We start from the raw sequence: 22,758 nt of genomic DNA on the forward strand, positions 1-22,758 counted from the left end.
TTTAAGTGTATTTTATTGAGAGGGTCAGATTTATGGGAATATCTTCAGATGGGATAATGTGAAGGAAGCAGCAGGCAAATAGATAAACTGTTTCAACTTGCGTATAGGTAATGGGCACTTTTGAAGCCAACCGTGCATAACAAGTTTGATTCATTCTTTTAATTTCTAACAACTCTTTATTCTTTGACAGTAGCCTAACATTATTGCCTGAACATTGTAGAACATTTAGGATAGTTTTATAACTTGTCCCGGCGGAGGGGTTTAGAGTATAAAAATATACCCTTTGGGTGAGATTATGTTCCTGTGTTCTGCTTAAAATGAACCCACCATCCCCGGCAACTCTAAAACGAATGATCGATAATCAATATTAATTAACACCACTAAACTACCAAGTTGGTGTTAAGCACGGCCGTCCTTATCCAAACCCCTGACATGTCTCCCCAAACACCGCTTTCATTCTATAGTCTATGGAATTTCTCACAAATTTCAAACAGCAGTGTCAGTGTATCAACAGACTATATTAGCGCGTTTTCGTCTCTGTAATATTATTGGCTGGGTATGGACCAGAAGGCGGAGCATGCCGGTATACGCTATTTAAATTGCTCTGGCGAACTATTTGCGAACCACATTGTCAAGACCAGTCATTTTAGTGACATGAGGAACTGTCGGTTATCGCGGTCATCATAACAAGACAACTACTTAAAAACAGAAACAAACGGTTTGAAAAGTGTGGATACCAGATAACATAACTTCTGGAATATAATTTAAACTGTCCGTTGATCCGGTCTACAAATGAGCAACTGGTAGGTTTAAAACCTCTTTCTAGCAATTCGTGTCAAACTTTTGGGGAAGTTGATGATGCTGAATGCATGCCATGGAAGAATACTGGAGTCTATTACATAACTATTAGCCAACTCAATAGACTCAGTTTTATTTTATTTGGTCTCTCGGCCTATTTGAAAAGCGTGGAACAGTGGCACTTGAATGGATGCGCGGCGCAGGGGAGTAGGGATACGGGCGATTTACACGACAAAGTCATATCCACTGTGGCTGATAGCTTGCAGAGAATATAACTGCTATTCATCATTGTTTATGGATTTAAATCATTTGATCAAACTATTTAAACCCAGCATAATACGTTTAAGTGCGATAAATATGTCATGTTTATGCGTGGGCTGATTCATGCATGTATGATGCAATAGGCTACACTTCTTGCAAATATATGCAATACAAACATTTTACATTTGCCATGCAATCATTGTAAGTCATAGGCCCTACATTATCAATGTAAACATATGCTTGTAGGCCTACAGTTCTAACTTGTCTGAATTGAATGTTTGAAAGACGCAGTTGGTTCCCATTTTTTTAGGCCGCACCTGTTCGTATTTGTAGATGGCATTTACCTTATTTTGAGTGCCGCTTGGAGCCTGGCTGTAGATACATATTTTATTGTATGTTAAAATGGTAGTCGTAAATTAAACATTTTAATATATATATATATATTTGTGTGTGGCTGCAGAGGTATAGTAGCACTGTAACAATTGCAAGACCATCCCTTAGGCACTCGTGAACAACTGTGCGCTGGCAGTAGGTCAGGGTTACCGTAAATTCTGGTAATTCTGTTTCTGCAGAAAAACTTCAACCATGACATTGTTTCCAGTGAATGTTGGCACTATTATAAATCTCTCAGATTAGGCCAGTCCATGAGTACTGTGTTTTAGTTTTCCACAGAGCATAATTATCCCACTGATCAAAAAGGGTCTGTAATAATAGAATAATAGACAGTTATACTTTTCCATTCTGTGACCATGGTCCCATAGAAACAGATAGGAATATCGCTGTTTAGTATATATTGATCTTCCTAAAAGCAACACAAAATTAAGGATCCTGTCAAACCACATAATCTAAATAAACAAAGGAAACAAAACAGCCTTATCTATTCAATTTCAACAGTAAACTTCCTATTAATCAAGTACTGTGTAAACGAGACAATCATCCTAATTAATATTCATTGAGGAGAGGTTGTAATGCTGACTGACTTTGCATGTCATATTACTGATTCCTGCCAACAATGCAAACTTCCCCAAATAATGCCCAAGTTTGATGAATGAGGTGCTCTTAACTCCACTCATCACCAACATGCTATTTGAGATCCAATTTAATAAGATATTTTAGGACTAATTCTAGGAGCTGATACTGCAGATATCACACTTTAAAGATCGAATCCTTAATAGTGAAACGTCCACGTCCTTTTGTGATATTACAACAACAAAGAGGTTACTGCAAACAGTGAACAATATTTTTTCCCCCTCAAACAGTCATTGCAAGTGTTACAGAACAGTAGCATTTTATTTGTTATTCTACCAGGTAAGTTGACTGAGAACACACTCTCATTTGCAGCAACAACCTGGGGAATAGTTACAGGGGAGAGGGACAAATGAGCCAATTGTAAACTGGGGATTATTAGATGACCATGATGTTTTGAGGGCCACATTGGGAATTTAGCCAGGACACCAGGGTTAACACCCCTACCCTTGCGATAAGTGTCATGGGATCTTTAATGACCTCAGAGAGTCAGGACACCCGTTTAACATCCCATCCGAAAGACAGCACCCTACACAGGGCAGTGTCCCCAATCACTGCCCTGGAATATTGGGATATTGTTTTTAGACCAGAGGTAAGTGTGCCTCCTACTGGCCCTCCAACAGCATCTGGTCTCCCATCCAGGGACTGACCAGTACCAGCCCTGCTTAGCTTCAGAAGCAAGCCAGCAGTGGTATGCAGGGTGGTATGCTGCTGGATAAGCATATGTATTGCCATTTTTTTGTCTTGATTCACAACGCTCCCCACCTCTGTTTCGTCAACAAAAACAATAACATCCATGGGGCGGACAGTGGTACTGTTTCCCCTAGTGAGGATTCCATCTTTAAACTTTACTTAGAAACATGAAAATAAATATCAGAAGTCAGTCTACACACTACAGAAACGTTTGTAAATTAACTAAAGAGAGACTTCAGTCTAATCATAGCTAAACATCTCTGATGTGTTTACTCTGAGTAAAAGTAATTATATTTGGGGATTTAAGTATTGCAAACAAGGGAACACAAAGAAAATATATTTTTTCCTGACTCACACATGTCCCTTTTCATCATTGACTCTCATATCATCAAATCTCCCAAAAGTCTTTACTAAATTCAATACATTTCTTGTAAATGGAAAAAACCCAACCAAACAAAACAAAAGCTTTCACAATGTCCGTTGCAACCATGGCAAGGACATGTATAACAGAGCAGACACAGGCAAGAAGGGCTCTCTTTTAATGAGTGGTGTTATAGTAGTGCCAGAGTTAGAGCCCTCACAGGACAGCCATTTTGCTGCTGAGAGAAGATGAAGTCCCAGAGGACTCTGTGTCAACAAGTTACGCTGATGCCCTCAAATGCACACATGAGCCAGAGAAAAAGGGATACTGTGTACACTTTCATGTTCACATTTCCCCACTAATCGGGAAAGTTTCCACAAACATTTGTGTAGTCAAGTCACACAGCAAATGGAATAACTGTTATTTCTGTACCACTGACTCCCCATTTAAAAACGCATCATTACTACCTGAAAACACCAAGCACCACTACACGGTGCCAAAAGCCCTGGTCTGCCCTAGAAAGCCTGTGTAAATTATGATAGCCAGAACGGCCAAACAATAAAAAAATGTTGCCGGCCATTTTGTCCTGTAAAATTAGTTTATTATGATCAAGTTCAATCCACACAGTTAATTATGAGTCAGGAAGAGTGGTGCATGCACCGTGCAACGTGACAAACAGGCTGGTGTGGCAGTCATCACGGTAGGGTTGTCACAGTAAAAGAGTTGCGATACTCAGAGGTTTCGTGGCAAGGAAACAAAACATGAAGCGGACAACATTTCCCAAGGAAAATGTTCTAATGATGGAAACGAGCAGCCTTATGTTGCCAAACAGAATCACATGTTTATTTTCCAAGCGATAGCACATAATATGTTACCTACAGTAGGTTTCTTAAAGGACTAAAGAGTTTTATCCATGGAAAATTAGGTTTCGTAGTATCGCGATGCTGGTATTGAGACAACCCTACTGTCGTGACAACCCTACTTCACAGAGTGGAAGTGACGGGCCTACTTGACAGGTGACGGGCCTACTGACAACCCTACTTCACAGAGTGGAAGTGACGGGCCTGCTTGTTAAGCAATATTAAACCAATCATTCATTTTCTGCTTTAACAAGACTGTTATTTCCTTTTCCATGTTGCAACAAATGTGCTGGTAAATATAACATTTTGAAGGTACATGTGCATCTGACGATGGTCATCAGTTAACAGTAATGGTAGGTCAAGAACTTGAAAAAAGTCCAAAGAATCCCATCCATGGGATCCCGTAGAAACACCGTAACCCACAATCCAACAAAAACAAGTATGCTTGTGAATGACCATCAGTGGGACCTTACTCCTATTACTCTGTGACCTCTCTCAGTGGAGAGTGGAAAAGCCAGGATCGGGGTTGAATACGGTTGTTATTTTGTCATAACTGAATGAAATATTGTTGTCTTGAGGAGACGTACTTGTTCTTGCTCTTGGGTATACAGTATTTGATGGTATTCTCAGGCTGCACACACTACATGGTAATCGAATGGATAATGATATAATAATCCATGACAGTTGGTGACTATTTCATGTACAGAGTACAGATTGGAAGCTGTTACCATTAAATAAGGACATTGAGTTCATATTGCTTTTATCATGACTCGTATCATTACTAACAGATTTTTACCTCTTTATCCATTCTTTGACACCGTCAGTAAGTCTAACACCTTTCTCTCTCTATCTCTTTTTCCCTCAGCATACGTCATTGCTGGGGTCCACACAGCAATCGGGTTGCCCGATGAGAGAGCGCTGATCAACTCATCATCCTCAGCCCTGTGGATACCAGAGGCCGTCAAGGACCGAGAGAGAGAGAGGCTTTGTCTCCTCCTCCCTCCGTCCCCCTGTCCGCCTCACTTCACCACCCCATTTCCTGCTTGAGTTGGTCCCCCTTAGCGTTTCAAAACTGTTTCTCCAACGGTTTTTCCAAAAACTCAGACTGTTTTCCAAAGCAGAAGCAGCGCCACAGCCCTCCCACCAGAACGAGGTGATGGGAAGTGTGCGAGCCAACCGCTACAGCATAGTGTCAACCGAGGAGCACGGCATGAAGTTGGCCACTGTGGCAGTGCCCAACGGGTACGGCAAGGGCAAGGTGCACACGAGGCACCAGCCCCAGAGCCGCTTTGTCAAGAAGGACGGTCACTGCAACGTGCAGTTCATCAATGTCTCTGAGAAGGGCCAGCGTTATCTCGCCGACATCTTTACGACCTGTGTGGACATCCGCTGGCGGTGGATGTTCGTCATCTTCTGCCTGGCGTTCCTCCTGTCGTGGCTGTTCTTCGGCTGTGTCTTCTGGCTGGTCGCCATCTTCCATGGGGACCTGGAGAACGACGCCCAGAAGTGCGTCTCCAACGTTAGTAGTTTTACCGCAGCCTTCCTCTTCTCCATCGAGACCCAGACCACCATCGGCTATGGCTACCGCTATGTAACCGACGAATGTCCTGTGGCGGTCTTCATGGTGGTCTTCCAGAGCATTGTGGGCTGCATCATTGATGCCTTCATCATCGGCGCCGTCATGGCCAAGATGGCCAAGCCCAAGAAGAGGAACGAGACGCTGGTGTTCAGCCACAACGCTACAGTGGCCATGAGGGACAACAAGCTGTGTCTAATGTGGCGCGTGGGGAACCTGAGGAAAAGCCACCTGGTGGAGGCCCACGTTCGGGCACAGCTCCTCAAGTCGCGCACCACTGCAGAGGGGGAGTTCATCCCTCTGGACCAAGTGGACATCGACGTGGGCTTCGACAGTGGAGTCGACCGTATCTTCCTGGTGTCCCCCATCACCATCGTCCACGAAATCAGCGAGGACAGCCCATTCTATGACATGAGCAAGCAACAGCTGGAGACGTCCGAGTTTGAGATCGTGGTGATCCTGGAGGGGATGGTGGAGGCCACGGCCATGACCACCCAGTGCCGCAGCTCCTACCTGGCCAGCGAGATCCTCTGGGGCCACCGCTTTGACCCGGTGCTCTTCGAGGAGAAGAGCTACTACAAGGTGGACTACTCTCGCTTTCATAAGACTTACGAGGTGCCCAGCACTCCGCTGTGCAGTGCCAGAGACCTAGCAGAGAAAAAATACATCCTGTCCAGCTCCAACTCCTTCTGTTACGAGAACGAGGTGGCGCTGACTAGCAAAGAGGAGACGGATGAGGGGAACGGGGGTAGCGTGGGCCCAGACGTAACTCACACAGACAATATCTCAGACTCTGCACGTCACCAGGCCACTGTGCCACTAGAGCCCAGGCCCCTGAGGCGAGAATCTGAAATATAACTGTGCAGAGACTTCAAACCACCTCACAGAGAAGAAGTTTCTGATTCTAGAATCACGTCTTGTTGTTCCAAAAGGCACATTGAGCTGAGCTGGGCCTTGTGTAAAGGACAGATTCATGCCGAAGGTACTGCTGTGGGTACGGGGTAGCCGGGGACTTGTATGTAATAGTTTCTTAAAACAATGTAATTGCATATTACAACAAAAATAGCACTATGAAATGTGCATAGATGAAGGAAAATGTTCTTGAAAAATGGTTCCCACAAGAAAATGAAAAGTATACATCTCTTTAGCATCTATGGATAGACAGGAACATGCATCTATATAACATTGGAAGGGATGTTAGATATAATGACTTGAAATTAGCAGACATGTCTCTGTGTATCTGTCCAGCAAATAATGAACAAGGTGCTTTTAAGAACTATAGTTTTGATTTCTATTCACTGCCCTTAAGTTGAAAAGAAAAATGCTGCTATATGCAAATTCTCTACTTTCTCGTTTCAGAGGAACTGGGGAAAAACAAAGATGTCCACCCATAGAATAAGACAGACATTTTGAAAGTTCTGCTCTTTCAGAGTGAAAACCAAATATGATTTTATTTAGCTAATTTGCACTTTTTAATTGATCATGGGCAACCATCTCCAAAGTACTATAAAGTTATTTAATGTTTATCCAAACAATTAAGCTGTAATTCAGCCCTTTTTCTTTATAATGAGATTGGAATTTATTACCAATTTTCCAGTGAATGCACAACTGATTTTGGCTTTGACTAGAGCCTCATGTTGCAGTGAACTGGGCGATCTTTGAATGCTTTAGTGAATTGCACCAAAGGAAATGTAGCTCAATGTAGCTTTAACCTATTGGAGAAAATACTATGCAGCTGTTGTAAAGTAGCGGAACAAATCCTTTCAAAAAAACAACAACTAAATTATCAATTTGATACCTTTTTTATATGAACTACTACTTCAATACAGTACTTATCCAAAGCAGATATTTGAACCTGTATGGACTTTTGTTATTTGAGCTGGTCTCATAACAGACATACAACATAACATACTGTACATGTAAGGGCCGTTTAATGCTGGTCAATTCAATAGAAACATGCCTGTTTTCTGTTTTGTGTGAAGGAAATGAGCAGGGTGGTATTAGTATTGAAATTTAGCATAACTGAATTAATGCCTACAAGACAAGGGGGGGGGGGGTGAAAATGAGCATACAAATGTTCTCAAAAAGTGCTGCTATGTTGTTGCATTTTGTAGGGTTTGATAACAGAAGAAGCCAAAGAGTATTATTATTATCATAATAATTGTTGAGTGTCTCATCCATTTGTTAATGGTAGAAGTAGAGCATTTTTCAAAAGTAAAAAAAAATGTAGAGGAAATATTTATTTTCCAACACTCCTTTTAGATGTGTTCACAGCACTTAATTGGAACTCATTCAGCATAAGACTTAATCAATCTCACTGTGATACAGTCATGATACGCAAAGTTATGATGAGAGGCTTTCAGTAAAGTGTTACCGTCATTTTCATATTCAAAGCCAAAGATCTAAGCCAGACTAGACTAGATCAGCAACATGTTTTAACAGTTTTTCTTAGGTGTTAGCACATGCTCAGAAAATAACTCAAGTACAGTGTTACAATAGTTATTTTTCAGGAAAAAATGTTTAAGCAAAACAACAAAACATCAGTTTCGTCTTAGTACTTTTAGGTCGTCCACAATTCTGCCATCACAAAAAGAGAATATCTTCTCCTAAATTCTCTTTAAATAAGGAGAGTATAAAATACAATGCATATACCCCTCTATCATACCCTATCAATGTCTTTGCTGTTCATGAACGTGTACTTATATACAGAGTATGCCTAAGGATTACCATGCCTTGATATCAAATGTTATTTTATTTTTCATTTTAAGTTGTTTATTGTTTTACTTGGGAATCTTGGATTGGAAAACATGGTTTAAACTAAGCCAACAGTACTGTAACCTAGGCATATTAATAAGATATATTGAAAGCCTATAGAGTTTGCATTATGGCAAATCTATCTCCTATTTCTTTGACTGAAGGCCATTCGGCTAAAATGTTCCTTTTCTTGTACATAGACCCCCTCCCTCCCTGTTGCAGTAATTTTGTATCAGAGTCTTCCAGTTTTACTGCAAAACAATGGAATGTAAAGATTTTATATTATTAATAATGTTATTATTGTTATTGTACATGCTATTATATTGTTACTTTTTTCAATAAAACCTCAATGAATGATCAAATGATGTTGTGTTCATTGTAATAATGATTATAATAATTTAAGATATTGACATACAGTAACACAGTAAACCACCAATGATTTAAAGTTACCTAAAAATCTGTTATTGAGGTCACGTAAAAACACAAGTATTATCTTCCATCAGGGAAATAATATGTTAAATATCTATCATCAGGCTTCTGGGATTACTGTAGGATGTTGTGAAACTCCCCCCTTATCTTGTATCTAGTACTAAGGCAACAAGCCATTGAATAAACCAGACAAAGTTTGTGATATATTTATGAGAACATCTCAGTGTCCCTCTTTGAGAATATGAACAATTCTCAAGACAGATATGTCTTTGCCAAATGGCACCCTATTCCCTACATAATGCACTACTTTTGACCAGAGCTCAGCTCCATGGTCAAATGCAGTACACTATATAGGGAGTAGGGTGCCATTTGGGATGCAATATGGAAAAATACAGAATTGGCCAAGGGCCAGTGGATCAGCTCTGGTAGAGTATGTTTTGAAGGGACCCTGTACATGTGCGTCAGAAGTCTTACCTTCTACAGTAGTGGTTTAGCTTGTGATAGTAAGCAGCACCCCTGTCCTACGTCTTGTCGACTTCCTAGAACGCATTAGGGATTATTATTAAACCAATAGGGATTAGCAGCACCCCTTTCTATTTCTCTCACTCTGACACACTCCATCTACAATATATCCATCTATTTCAGTTTCTCTTGCTTCGACACACTTTCCCCGGCACTTTCCTGCTCTGTACATCGCTCATCTTGTCTTCCAGTCCACTGTAATTGTATTGATCTTTGTGCTGCTCATAATGAGTGTTCCAATTCTACACAATTCGTCTATTATTCATAGATAAGTGTCAATCTGAGGTTTCCAATCAACTTCAGCTACTGTAACTCCCTAGACCATGAGAATGGATTGCTGTATTTCAAGTATGACCAGAGTATGGTCAGACTTTGGGCTACTTTTCAATCCTCCACGGTTTTGAGTGTTTTTGTCACTGATTTATCTCTACATCCCGTCATTTACATGTATCTCAACTGTGACATTGAGTGAAAATGTGGTTTTATTCTCCAATATATTAAACAAATGTATATAATTTAAGTTTCTAACATAGTCCATTTCTTTCAATGATCTCTGCACAACAGACAGTCTTATAGTGTCAGGGAAATGTGCAATGATACAAAGCAATATTTCATTAGTGACAGATATAATGGTTAAACCGGGAATCTATAGGAGTACTCTAAATCACAGGTCTGCTCTGAATACAAATTAATGAGAGAAAAAAAACATGGTTTGACACTTTTTAACAGTGTCTTGTGTAATTGCCCTGTCATTATGTCACAAAGACAAAATCCAGTATTGGAAGAGAGCAAAAAGAAACGGATGACAATAACCCTCCACCCCTGCACGTGTGTTCAAGAGAGAAGAGGGATGATGGAGAAAAACAGGAGAAAACCGAGCTCCATGGAAAATTCCTAAGTGTACAGTTCATGAAGATTGACACTAATGTCAACTTCTGGAGTCTTAACTCTGGAGTCAGTGCTGTGGATGTGTGTGTGTGTGTGTGTGTGTGTGTGTGTGTGTGTGTGTGTGTGTGTGTGTGTGTGTGTGTGTGTGTGTGTGTGTGTGTGTGTGTGTGTGTGTGTGTGTGTGTGTGTGTGTGTGTGTGTGTGTGTGTGTGTGTGTGTGTGTGTGTGTCTGTGTGTGTGTGTGTGTGTGTGTGTTTGTGTTTGATGTATTCTGGCAGCTAAGTGATCTGATTCACTTCCTATCAAACTGGCAGAAGAGAGAGAAATGGAGTCAGATAATAACTCCAGTTCTGTTCTAAGAATCGACTCATTTGTCAAGAATTACTCAAAAACCCTATGGGCCCTGGTCAAAAGTAGTGCAATATATGGCAAATTGGATGCTATTTGGGATGAAGACACTGCCCAGCAAACATGAAGCTATTGGCCACATGTGGGTATTTGGTGGGCGCCAAAAACACCAAGCCCACACCAAACCCGGCGCAGGCTAGCCCACACCAAGCCAAGCACCGACTAGCCCACACCAAGCCAGCACAGGCTAGCCCACACCAAGCCCAGTACAGCCCAGCTACGTCATAATGTAGAGGCGGGTTCTCATTCGAAAATTTGAGGCCGTGGTTTCAGCATATACTCCAATTCATGTTGTTAAGTGAAAAATAACCAAATGTAGAAACACCATTCAAGCCAATGAGCGTTCCAAATGATCTTGGAATCTTATTTTTTACATATGACCTTGTAGCTCTAAGGTCACAAGCAATTTTTGTGTGAACATCTCTTGGAGTGTCGTTCCAGTTTAAGTGTTTTGTTGTGTGATGTCAAAAAACATAATAATAACAATAATTTAAAACCCAAAGTGGACTTGTGATGTTTGTTTGTTTCTTCAGATCAGTGGGAGAAGGTGCTCCGTGCGACTCAACTTGGGGAAATACCTGTTTCTTGCTTTGCTCTGTTGAAGGGAGTGATTTTTGTGGTAGCGTGTGTGGAGGAGGAGCAATTTAAGCTGAAATTCCTGGTGTTTGAGATGCCCGCTATTTGGTGCAACGCATATCCGGTGGGGAGCATGGTGAAACCGAGATGACAGTCTGTTATTTTTAGCTTCTATTCAGAGTCTCTATATGAGTTTTGCTGTTAGAGCTTTTGTACCGAATACACTGAGGTATTATAGGTGTCATGTTTATGGTCATGTCGCAGCAGTGTGTAGGAGGTAAATTCCAAGATGTGGGAAGTGTGCAGGAGGACATGGGACAGAGGAATGTGTAGTTTCGGTGGGAAAAGTTGTGTGTGTCAACTATAGGGGTCAACTATACCCTGATGAAGACAGCTTGGCTGTCGAAACGTTGGTATTAAATTTTTGCATCTGAGCTCCAAGAGTGTGCGGCTCTCTTTTATTTTTATTATCAAGTTTCTACTCCGCTAGCCAGCACCTCGTCTTTATAGGTGTGCGTTTCTTTTTCTTCTCAACTATAGGGGTGCCCATATTGCTGGAGATCGGAAGTGTCTGGTGCGAGAGAGGCAGGTTGAGGTGGCCGGGGTCAGAGTAGTGCAGAAGATATCTTATGCTGAGGCAGTGAAAAAAGTAGAGGAGGGTGGATCAAAGTTGAGGGACTCTGAGAGGATCCCTGTGAATAGTATATCTGTGCCAGAACAGAGGGATAGGCCAATGAATGATATATGTTTCAGTAAGGTTTGCTTCTCAGTAAGGTTAGCTCCTTCTTGTTCATAGCAATGGTTATCAACTGCAGAGATGGAATGTATGTCACAGAAAATAGATTTTGTGGTGGCAGCTGCAGAGAAGTACTTAAGTGTACGATATTTGACTTCAGAAGAGTTACAGGGTGTGTGGAGTGGTAGTGTTCTGTCCTCTCAGGCCATTGGCCTGGGGTAAGATCAGATAGGGTTAAAGTAGTGTAATAAGGTGCTGGGTTTTAATATTGGATGCCAAACACCGTTAAACTCCACCAAAGAGGATAAACACTGCCATTGATGAAGTCTGTAAAAAGACTTAGATAAGTGCATGTCAAATAAGATAAACGTTTAAGTGGTAAAAATATGTATATAGCAACATCTCTCTTTTCTTTCTGATGCAATGTAATGGGCAGCCGACCCAAAAGGTTTGGTTTATTTCAGGCGAAATGAGGGCTGCCCACAATGTGCCACACTGGGCCAATGCCTTGGGGGCCAATGTGGAGCCGTACGAGCAAAGGTGCATCGGCCCAATGTGGGAAGCCTACGTGGGGCCAATATTTTAGCCCTTATTGGGCCCACATCATGCCAATGTCATGTTGGCTGGGTATGTACCGCCAAGGGAGGAGGGCAATAAAAGTGAGACACAGAGGGGGACATTGGTGAGAAAGTATGGAGTAAGGAGTCAATCCATTTCTGGTTACATCATTTAATAATCCATTTATTACATTGAATTATTCATTTAAAATTAGTGATTAGGAAAGGCACATTGAGGCTACTTCCTGTTCAAAAGGAAATAATAGTCCAATATTGTTAAGTGCCTTGCAGTGTAGCAGAGTAGCGGTTCTGGCTACTGTTGGTGAGCTTCTGTTCTTCTATTGTGCCTTTCAACCCTCCACCCTCCACCTCCCCTGGTTGTGCAAAGAATAAAGTTCTATATGAGCAAACAAACATCCCAATAAGAAATGTTGGGCTAACTTTCATTATGCAAACCCATAAGAGACAGAGACCAGGTGCTTGCGGCAGTTTATAGTTCGCTAATCTTTAATCCTACAAAATTGGACACTTTTTTTGCTCAACCATTTATCAACGTTTTGAATATTTGTGATTTTCCAAAATCTGAATCAAAGGACAACAATTTAGAGCTATAAAATGGGGCAACAACACAAAACAATCCACCTCCCTCCCCAAGCAAAATATGACCGGAAACACCCTTTCTTGCTATTGAACCTGAATGGGAATTTAGCTTTTCAGACAGATCCAGCTCTCTTCCAGACCTGTGATCCCTCCGGTGTTTGCTGGATTCAACCTACCAGACAAAACCTGCCTCAGAAGAGCAGCAGGGTTAGCTAGGTTCCTTTTTACTTTGGGGACGTCAGGGTCAAATCGAAAGGCTTTTTGGCAGATTTGTTTTTAAAAGACAATGTGATGCCATTACAACCAGATTACAAAAGGAGCAAAAACTGGTTTTAAATACTGTATGTAATGATGTCATTTTAACCAGTTTTAACCATGTATCATTGGTATGCCCCAATGGTCAGTTCAGTTAGTGCTCATGTTCTTGGACCAGAGTTCCTGACCTGTTCTGTCTGAACGTGGTGACAGTATGTGACAGTGTCGAAGGTTGCAGTGATTTATAATACAGTTGAAAGACGGATGTTAGAAAATAGGGGTTAGAAAATACCTGCCCAGTTGAAAAGTAACTGCACCTCCAAGTATGAGGATACCTCAGGGTCTACCGAAGAGGGAGATGGGGCAAGTAAATATGTACCTCACAATGATAGACAACAACAAGATGATAGTGGGCGACTGGCCTCGGAAAACTACACGCAGTGGATAACTTTGTTTATCCCTTGACATTTAGCATTAAACATGTTTTATATGTGGACATAAATGTGTGTATATTTGATCTTGATGATCAAATGTGTGAAATACGCCTGCTCATACCAGCAGTCGATAATACACTGTTTTGTGATGCCACCTATCTGAGCCATTCAAACAACTTAGCAAGGTGATAGAGGACATTTTCAAGAACCGGACAGTCCAGGGGCTTCAAAAGCCTAACTAGCTCTGACTCCTCAATGCCGACTTTGAAGCTTTGCCAGATACAGTTGACTTCTCTTTGGTGTCATGCCAAGCACAGTCACCATCAGAGACAAGCCACTCTGTAACAAGACAGCATGCAACACATTGCTCTTGCGCTAAAAACTTTTTTGTCCTCTTTCAAATTGTAGAGCAGCAGTCAGAAACATGACAAACCACATCACAAAGTCTTGTTCTTTTCATACTAGTACTTAAGTTGCTAAATGTACTTACTACGACTGTCATATGTGGATATGTGCTTGTCTCACCTAGCTACACTATATATACAAAAGTATGTGGACACACTTTCAAATTAGTGGATTCGGCTATTTCCGCCACACCCATTGCTGACAGGTGTAAAATAAAATTGAGCACACAGCCATGCAATCTCCCTAGACAAACATTGGCAGTATAATGGCCTTACTGAACAGCTCAGTGACTTTCAATGTGGCAGTATCACCTTTCCAACAAGTTAGTTTGTTAAATTCTTGCCCTGCTAGAGCTACCCCGTCAACAGTAAGTTATTGTGAAGTGGAAACATCTAGAAGCAACAATGGCTCAGCCGCGAAGTGGTAGGCCACACAAGCTCACAGAATGGACCACAGAGTGTTGAAGGTCGTAACATGTCCAAACTCCTTCTGGAAGAAAGTCAACACAAAAACTGTTTGTCTGGAGCTTCATGAAATGGGTTTCCATGGTCGAACAGCCGCACAATACCCATGTTTAGGGAGTCCGCTTTCAGAGTGAAATTGAGCTTGTGTCCCAGAAACCTTTACGCCACCCACATCATTCCATCTTTCAATGGGTCGGTCATTGATTGCCATTGTCGATTGGGAGCAATAAGTTATAGAGCAAGTTTTGACATTTATAGCTCCAGAGATATGATCTGTGTAATGCATTAATTTCAAATAGGAATGTGCACACCATGGTTGTACCTGGTGGAAAATAATCCATTATGTCTTGTATTGTACAAAGCTAACTTAACTTCAAAAGTATTGAAATGAATGGCTTGCACCATGAATTATGAATAATATTACATAATACTTTTCACATAACAGTGTAATGTATTAGATACTTATAGCTTTGTACTTCTATAACTGGGCAAAATCAGTTAATACATTTTTTAAATTATTTTACTGCTATTGTATCACACTGCATAATTCATAATTATCTGTCTTCCCATTGAGTTAGTTATCCTCTATTGGCTGAAATAACTATCCGGTACTGTGGAGCAGACCAGCTGAATACTTTTCTTAATACCAAAAAGACTTGTTCCATTTCCTGCATCTGCTGTTTGACAGCGGCCCCAGGCAACAGACACACACACACACACAGAGACATAAGACTCAAACCGCATAGCACTACAGCACATGCCCCTGTGTAAAACCGAAAATCCCAAGTATGTCTTGATGGTAACTCTACCCAGATCTGAATGAGCGAATAAGCCACTACCCTGGTAGCAATCTTGTTCAAGATCTTAGAGGATCTTGTAAGATCTTGGTACTCTTGTCCTACAGTATGTATAAGGTACTATCATCTGGCAAAAAGTATAAGAGAAGACTAGTTGAAACTAGTCCAGATAACTTTTTCTTTGAGTCTGAACAATCAACCCTCCAATCAAATCACATTTTATTTGTCACATGTGTGGTAAACAGCAGATGTAGACTAACAATGAAATGCTTACTTACGGGTCCCTTTCCAACAATGCAGTATTAAAGACAAATATGGTTTTGTTTTTTAAAGCAATCATTATTCACGTAAGGGAAGGTATTGTAAACATGGTATATATTTGGTTCATGTCCTCTCCTCTCCTTTGTCCTGCAAAGGACCTGGATTAAAAGATAAAGATACACTCATCCTGGCACATGCAGGCGGACACACAGGCACAACCTAGACCAGACAGTTGTGAGGGGCCAGATATAGGGGTTAAGGGAGGGTTAGGTACAGGGTCCAGGGTGGCACTGCAGCTGGTCACAGCAACCTGAGCCTGTAGAGGAGTGACAAATGGTCTGCTCACCATTTATACCCCCACCCCTCTCTCTCTCCCTTTTCTCTCACTCTCTCTCTCCTTCCTTCTCCCCCCTCTCTCCCCCTCCCTCTCCACCTCTTTATCTTTATCAGCCCAACTAACCGGTGCCTGTATGTAGCCTCGCTGCTGTATACAGCCTCGCTACTGTTATTTTTCACTGTCTTTTTACTGTTGTTTTTTATTTCTTTACTTACCTATTGTTCACCTAATACCTTTTTTTGCACTGTTGGTTAGAGCCTGTTGTATTTGGTACACGTGACAAATACATTTTGATTTGAGTTATCTCTCTCTCTCTCACTCTCTCTCTCTCTCTCTCTCTTACCCTCTCTTACCCTCTCTTGCCCTCTACACTCCACACTGATAGATCACAGAGCATAAGGAGCAACTAGTTAGTGCTGCAAAGATTTTCCTCATAGGGCATTCTGCTAAAGTTACTGCACATAGAAAAGACGGTGGTGCTGGGTGATACAATTATTTCTACAGTATGTACTTCAGGGTCAAGCAAGAGAGAAAGCCATCAGGCAAAATCTGAATGGACAACACACTGGATTTTTTTTAGACCATGCAGCCTCAGGTAATAAACAAGAAAATAAATTGGTAGCAGGGTGATGACCCATAAATGAGGAAGCTAATAAAAAACTGAGGAACGACTCCACTACTGAATGACTGAGGAACAAAACCAGCTACTGAACAACTGAGGAACAACACCAGCTACTGACCGACTGAGGAACAACACCAGCTACTGACCAACTGAGGAACGACACCAGCTACTGAACGACTGAGGAACAACACCAGCTACTGAACGACTGATGCTGTATTTATTGGAAAGGCCATTTTAGTACAACTTTTTAAAAAGCTTCTGAAGCCTGTATATGTCTGCTGTGAGATGGTGTTCCCGTGTGGCTCAGTTGGTAGTCTGTGGCACAATAACATCATGGTTGTGGGTTCACTTCCAATGGGGGACCAGTAGGAGCATTTATAAAATCACTCTGCATAAGAGCATCTGGTAAAAATGGGATGAACGAATCATCAGACTGAAAGGATTTTACAACAATTTCAGTCAAATAGATACAGAGAGGGTGGCCTCTTTCCTCTCTTTGGTCAATGAGAGAAAAATGACCCATTCATGATAGACTATTTTGGAAACAATTTCATTCTACTAGTGGCATTTAAGCACACACAAACATGACAATGCTATTATGGCCCTATAAAGTCCTCTTGGTTTACAAAGTCCTCTGTTTTTTCAAAAATGAGTTTGTGATCTTTACCCAGCACTGTATCAAATGCTTTCGAGGAATCAAGGAAATTGTCTTTGAGGCCCAAAGCCCACCCCAGTGTTCCATTGCACCAAACCAGATGGCACGTGGAGGGAAAGGGAAGAGAAAGGGGGATATCTAGTCAATTGTCCAACTGAATGTATTCAACTGAAACGTGTCTTCTGCATTTAACCCACCCCCTCTGAATCGGAGAGGTGCGGGGGGCTGCCTTAATCGACGTCCACGTCTTTGACAGGAAACTGTCATACATCTCATCATGGTTTCACAAATTATTTGTTTATTCAACTGTTTGGTTATTGTAACAGAATCAATATAAACAAAATGTTGGCTGCATATCTCAGCTAGCTAGCTCAAATGGAATTGTCAGCACTGTTTATCAAGCTAGCTAGCCAGTTCATCTTGAACAATTTCAGTGGAAACTTTACAGGGGGAAGTCTGGGCACATTACATAAAGTGCCTTCAGAAAGTATCCAGAACCCTTGAATTCTCCACATTGTGTTACTTTACAGCCTTATTCTAAAAAGGTTTAAAACAAAAAATAACATTTTGCAACCTGCATTTGGGGATTTTTTGGTGGAGTTTTTGCTTTGTCATTATGGGGTATTGTGATGAGGGAAAACATGTTTTTCATCCTTTTGAGAGTAAGGCTGTAACAAAATATGGAAAAGGGGTCTGAATACTTCCCGAAGGCACTGTATACACAGGTAACTGCCAAAACAGCAACATAAAGTGTCTAGGGCTTTGGGCCACCACCAGCCGAATACATTCAACAAGTGTCTGGAACTCAGAGGGATGCAACACGTGAAATTGAATTGCAGGAAATTAAGATTACAACTAAAAACGTTCTGTCATCAAGAGGGGTCCACTTAAAATATTTTCCTGAGGCGGGGGCAACCAAATCTCGCTTAGGGCCCCCAAAAGGCTATGGCTGATCCTGTACATTCAAATTACCTTGAGTAAATATATCATAATATTATCAGCAATGTGCACAATAAACTAGCTGTTGAAGAAAGTGCTATGGTTAACTATAATCATAATCTTGGATTAATGATACCGATTCTATTATAATTATACTGTAATTAGCATAATAGACAGTACATGAATGTGAAAAAGGGATTGCAATGCAGCGCTGTAATAACAAAATAATTATGTGGTTTAATGTGGAGTACCACATCTAAATGATATTGCATCAGGGAGGGTGACGAGTCCATGCTTCGTTGTCTGAATCAGACCAGAGGGGTATAGTATAAAGGAGGATCAATGAGTTAGCCAGTTAACTTGATAAACAACCGAAAGTAACTATTTATTTCAGTTAATTAAGAACGCTGAACTTAAGTATACGTTTTTGGTTGTTGAGTCAATTAGACCATACCCATTTCAAGCTTATCTTCAAATATATATATTTCAGAATATTTCGATGTTAGCTGACTAACTCATTAATCCTTCTTTGTAGTACACCCCTCTGTTTTAAAATAGCATTTGTTTTCACTTCCAATACTTTATCTGCGCTTGATTGAGATGCCTGATGTGATGGAATCATTAGAATAATACCAGAAGTGCAACCCCCACCCATCAGGCAGGTTCAATAAAAGGCTGAAAAGTGTTTAAAAGGAAACAAATACTGGTCTGGATACCAGAATACGTTGCCTCTCCCCACTGACAACCGTAAACAATAACACCTAATTAGGAAGCATTCATATCGTCATCATCATCATCATTACACGGCTAGATCCTCTGGTTAATTCAATCTTATCTCACTCACCCTTTTCTTAGAAACATGACATAGCCACTACAAACATGAGTGATTAGTCTGCAAATCTAATGTAATGTTTTCCTTCTGTCATTTCTATCATGTAAAACTAGAAAGGAGCAAGAGAGTAATAGCAACAACAGAGAAAACAACATAGCCTAGTTGGCGAGTGCTGCACACTCATGTAGGCCTAGTTGCATATTTGAAACTAGTGCAAAGAGTAAAAATAATAGGTCTACATAATATTGTTTTAGTCTACACACTAAGAAACGAGGATTCCTCAAGGGTTCTTTGGGAAGGATGATGGTTCTTTTCAGAACCATAATGACTCAAATAACCCTTTGAGCCCTTTAATGGTTCTTTACCATTCAGAAAAGGGGTCTGCTCACAGCTCTTTTTGTGGAACTGTGAGTGAGTGTCATTACAGTTGATCTAATCTTTTGTGTTATGTCATTACTTGTCAAATATAGCTATGGCATTATGTGAGGCATTGTGTCAGTTGAGAACTGTTGACTAAATCAGTAGTTCTCAATTCTCTCATCAGGGACCCCAGCCGTTCCAGAGCTAGCACACCTGATTCAACTTGTGAATTAATACAATTATCATTTTTACAATATGGCTAACCAGAATTTTTTTAAACTGTTCTTCAAAAGGTTGTTTCTTGAACATTTGCGATTGAGAGAAGTTCTTTGTAGAAACATTCTTTGTAAAGATTATATTTAAAACCAAACGAAAGTGTTCCATACAGCACCAAAAATGGGTTGCTACCATAGCTGAACCCATTTTGGTGCTATAATAGAACCTTTTTTACATTCCTATGTAGAAACTTAGGAAAGGTTTATTTATTGCACCATAAAGGTTCAATTTAGAATTTTGTGAGCATGTTTCTTGATAGAACCTTCAAAAAAGGGTTATATTTAGCACCAAAAAGGGTTCTGCTATAGTTACAAGCCAAATAACCCTTATTTGGCACTATATATATATTTTTTTTTGTGTGTGTTATTGAATTTTTTTTCAAATCTGAGAGGGCTATCAGGCCTATAGGGAAGGCACCTGTTAGACAGATAAATACAATTATGCAATATTGATGGCTCAAAGTAAAAAAAGCAACGCAGGTTATTATACAACAGTACCTGTCTTCTTCCTTAATTGACTAAATATTTACCAAGCCTTGTTGAATGTTTCCTAGGAGACCTTAGAGATTTGACGAGCAGGGCTGTGGTTGAAAATAACCACTCTTCCCATTAGCTCTCCAGGTGGCAGACTTTGTTACCCATGCCATCCATCTAAAGCCAGCAACATTCCCAAAAGCAGCACCCAGGGCTCGGACAGCTGTTAGCGTCCAGCTTAGACAGAGTAGGGGTGAGTAGAGGTGCCAGGACCAAAAGAAGAAGAGGTACAGACGGATATGAAAGGTTAGGAATGTCAGACACATTAGCCTGGGATTTTTCCATCATCAGGAGCTTGTCCTGTCTGTCTGTGAATAAAATGTAATAGTATGCTGATGTGTTACTGTTTACCACAGCAATTGTTGTGGTTGTTGTGGCTGTGCTAGTGCCAAAGACTCATGTCCATTCTTAAAATGGTATAGGGCTCTGCTCAAAAGTATTGCACTATATAGGGAATAGTGTGCCACTTTCCCAGACTCAGAAATGTATTGGCTTTTTGTAGGTCAGTGGTGTTAGCGGTGCTATTGGAGGTCATTTTGTCATGCATGTGTTCGAATCCCAGATCCACCATGTCAGAGATGGACTGGCTGACGTACAGTATGTCTTGTTCTACACGTGAAAGAAGAATAGAATAGGGTTGTGAAAATCACGCCATTAAGCTTTGAAGTAATATAGGCACGTGCAATACAATGGAAACCCAATAAAGCATATAAATAGAGTAGGAGAAGATCCATGGGAACACAGGGATGTAGTCCAGTGGCATTCTAACACATTAGATGCTTTACAGAGAGGCCTTGACCTGAACCTGTCAGACTTTCCATGGGGGATTGGAGAGGGGCTGAAGGGGGGCTGGGGAGACTTGGAGGGAGCAACTGGGAGGGCTATAGGGGGAGTAGGTGTCAGGCTGTCACATGCCATGGCATGCTCTACCAAGGCACACACACACACACCTACCAACCCTACTGCAGCGTGCTGTGCTGAGTGCACACTGCTGGCAGATCCACATCCTTCACCCCGACCGACTGGGATGTTTACACACGCTCATGCACACACACAGGGGATGTTCTCCCCCTGTATCGATCTGTTTCACATGTCCTATGACACCAGCTCCCGCACCACATCGTCTCACAGCCATGGGGTGTTATGACAGTTTCCGGTTCCTATGATAAATGGGACCAAGCTTGATATCCATACGGAATTTAGTGACAGCATTTGCCTTAGACCTCACAAGAGCTTTCACAATCAATGTGTGGTGTGGCCACCTGCGGGAGGTCAAGTGTGTGCACTCTTCAAAAAGAAAGTTGTGAATTGTACTTAAAAGGGTACAAACACTTGTCACTGTAGTGGCACCCAGTAAGGTACATCAATTGTAGCTTTAGTTAGAAGTGCAGATATAGTACCTTAGTTACATATATTCCACAGATACAAAAGCATACCTTTAGAAAAGGTACAAATGTGACTTTGTAGGGTACCACCACAGTGACAAAGCCATTTGTTCCTTTTTAGTGGCACAAATGTACCCCTTCTCTATATATTAAGTCCCTCACGTGTACACAGCTTTTTAACATCCCACTCCGGACACCAATATAAGGAACTTGGTAGGTAACCCCGCCTCGGACTTGAACATGGTCCAGCGACTGACCCACGGTTCACCAAAAATAGCTAACTGAAAGCCACACCCCCACTAAGCCATCCAATATAATTTCCCAGTGTGCCTTGCCTCTTTGCGTGAATTGTAGAGTTACCACCAATGACTGTATTTGTTAGTGACAGAGAGAGACATGGTCATTGAATTCCTTCATTTTCAGTTCTGTGGCATTCACCAAGTAAGTTCCTAAGCTAATATTATCATACAAAGTTAACCTCTTTCTAACAATACATTACATATCTCATGAGGCCTTATTTTACCCTAATACAGTTCCCTGAAACTCACCCGGACAGAATTTTCAGATGCCGACTAGATTACTACTACTGCTGCTGCTGACATTACCTTACTTGACCAGTTAAAACAATTCCTACATTCATCAGGCCATATGTTGTTGTTGTTTTGTTTTTCATTAAGCACCTGATAATGTCTCTGAATGTAAGGGATAGAATAGCACCATTTCAGATTGCTTACTGCACTGTGTTGTGTGGTATGCTGTATGTGGAGATAAATGGGTATAAATGACAAGTATTATGATGCAGGGTTTGTAATGAAAGATAGCAATAAACAATTAATGCTGGAGAAGTAAATATCCCTGTACTTCTTAGCAACATGAAAAAATACAATAACATAATATGGTATGAATAGTAATGTACAGTAGTCACTGTAGTGTTTTGATGACTTCACTGTAGTATTCACTGTAGTGTTTTTTTGTGGACTAAAGTCTGTTTTTGTGGACTGTAGTATTTACTGTAGTATACTGTAGTATTTACAGTTAACTATAGTATAACTCCAGTAATAAAATTAAAATGTACTATATACTATAGTATTCATTGTAGTGTTGCAGACTAGTATACCTTAGTATTTACTGTTGTGGTTTATTATTGTAACAACGTTC

General features: G+C 40.9%; 1 protein-coding gene across 1 annotated transcript; it reads left to right on the forward strand.

Annotated features, from left to right (window-relative positions):
• Positions 1–4,921: 4,921 nt before the first annotated feature.
• LOC135512065 (inward rectifier potassium channel 2-like) lies at positions 4,922–8,691 on the forward strand. The gene has a single exon (XM_064933689.1). It carries the CDS (start codon positions 5,156–5,158, stop codon positions 6,431–6,433), a length of 1,278 nt encoding a protein of 425 aa, XP_064789761.1. The 5' UTR covers positions 4,922–5,155; the 3' UTR covers positions 6,434–8,691.
• The last annotated feature ends 14,067 nt before the right edge of the window (positions 8,692–22,758 follow it).

This window comes from Oncorhynchus masou, chromosome 24 (assembly GCF_036934945.1).
Source record: "Oncorhynchus masou masou isolate Uvic2021 chromosome 24, UVic_Omas_1.1, whole genome shotgun sequence".
In the NCBI taxonomy this organism is placed as follows: Eukaryota; Metazoa; Chordata; class Actinopteri; order Salmoniformes; family Salmonidae; genus Oncorhynchus; species Oncorhynchus masou.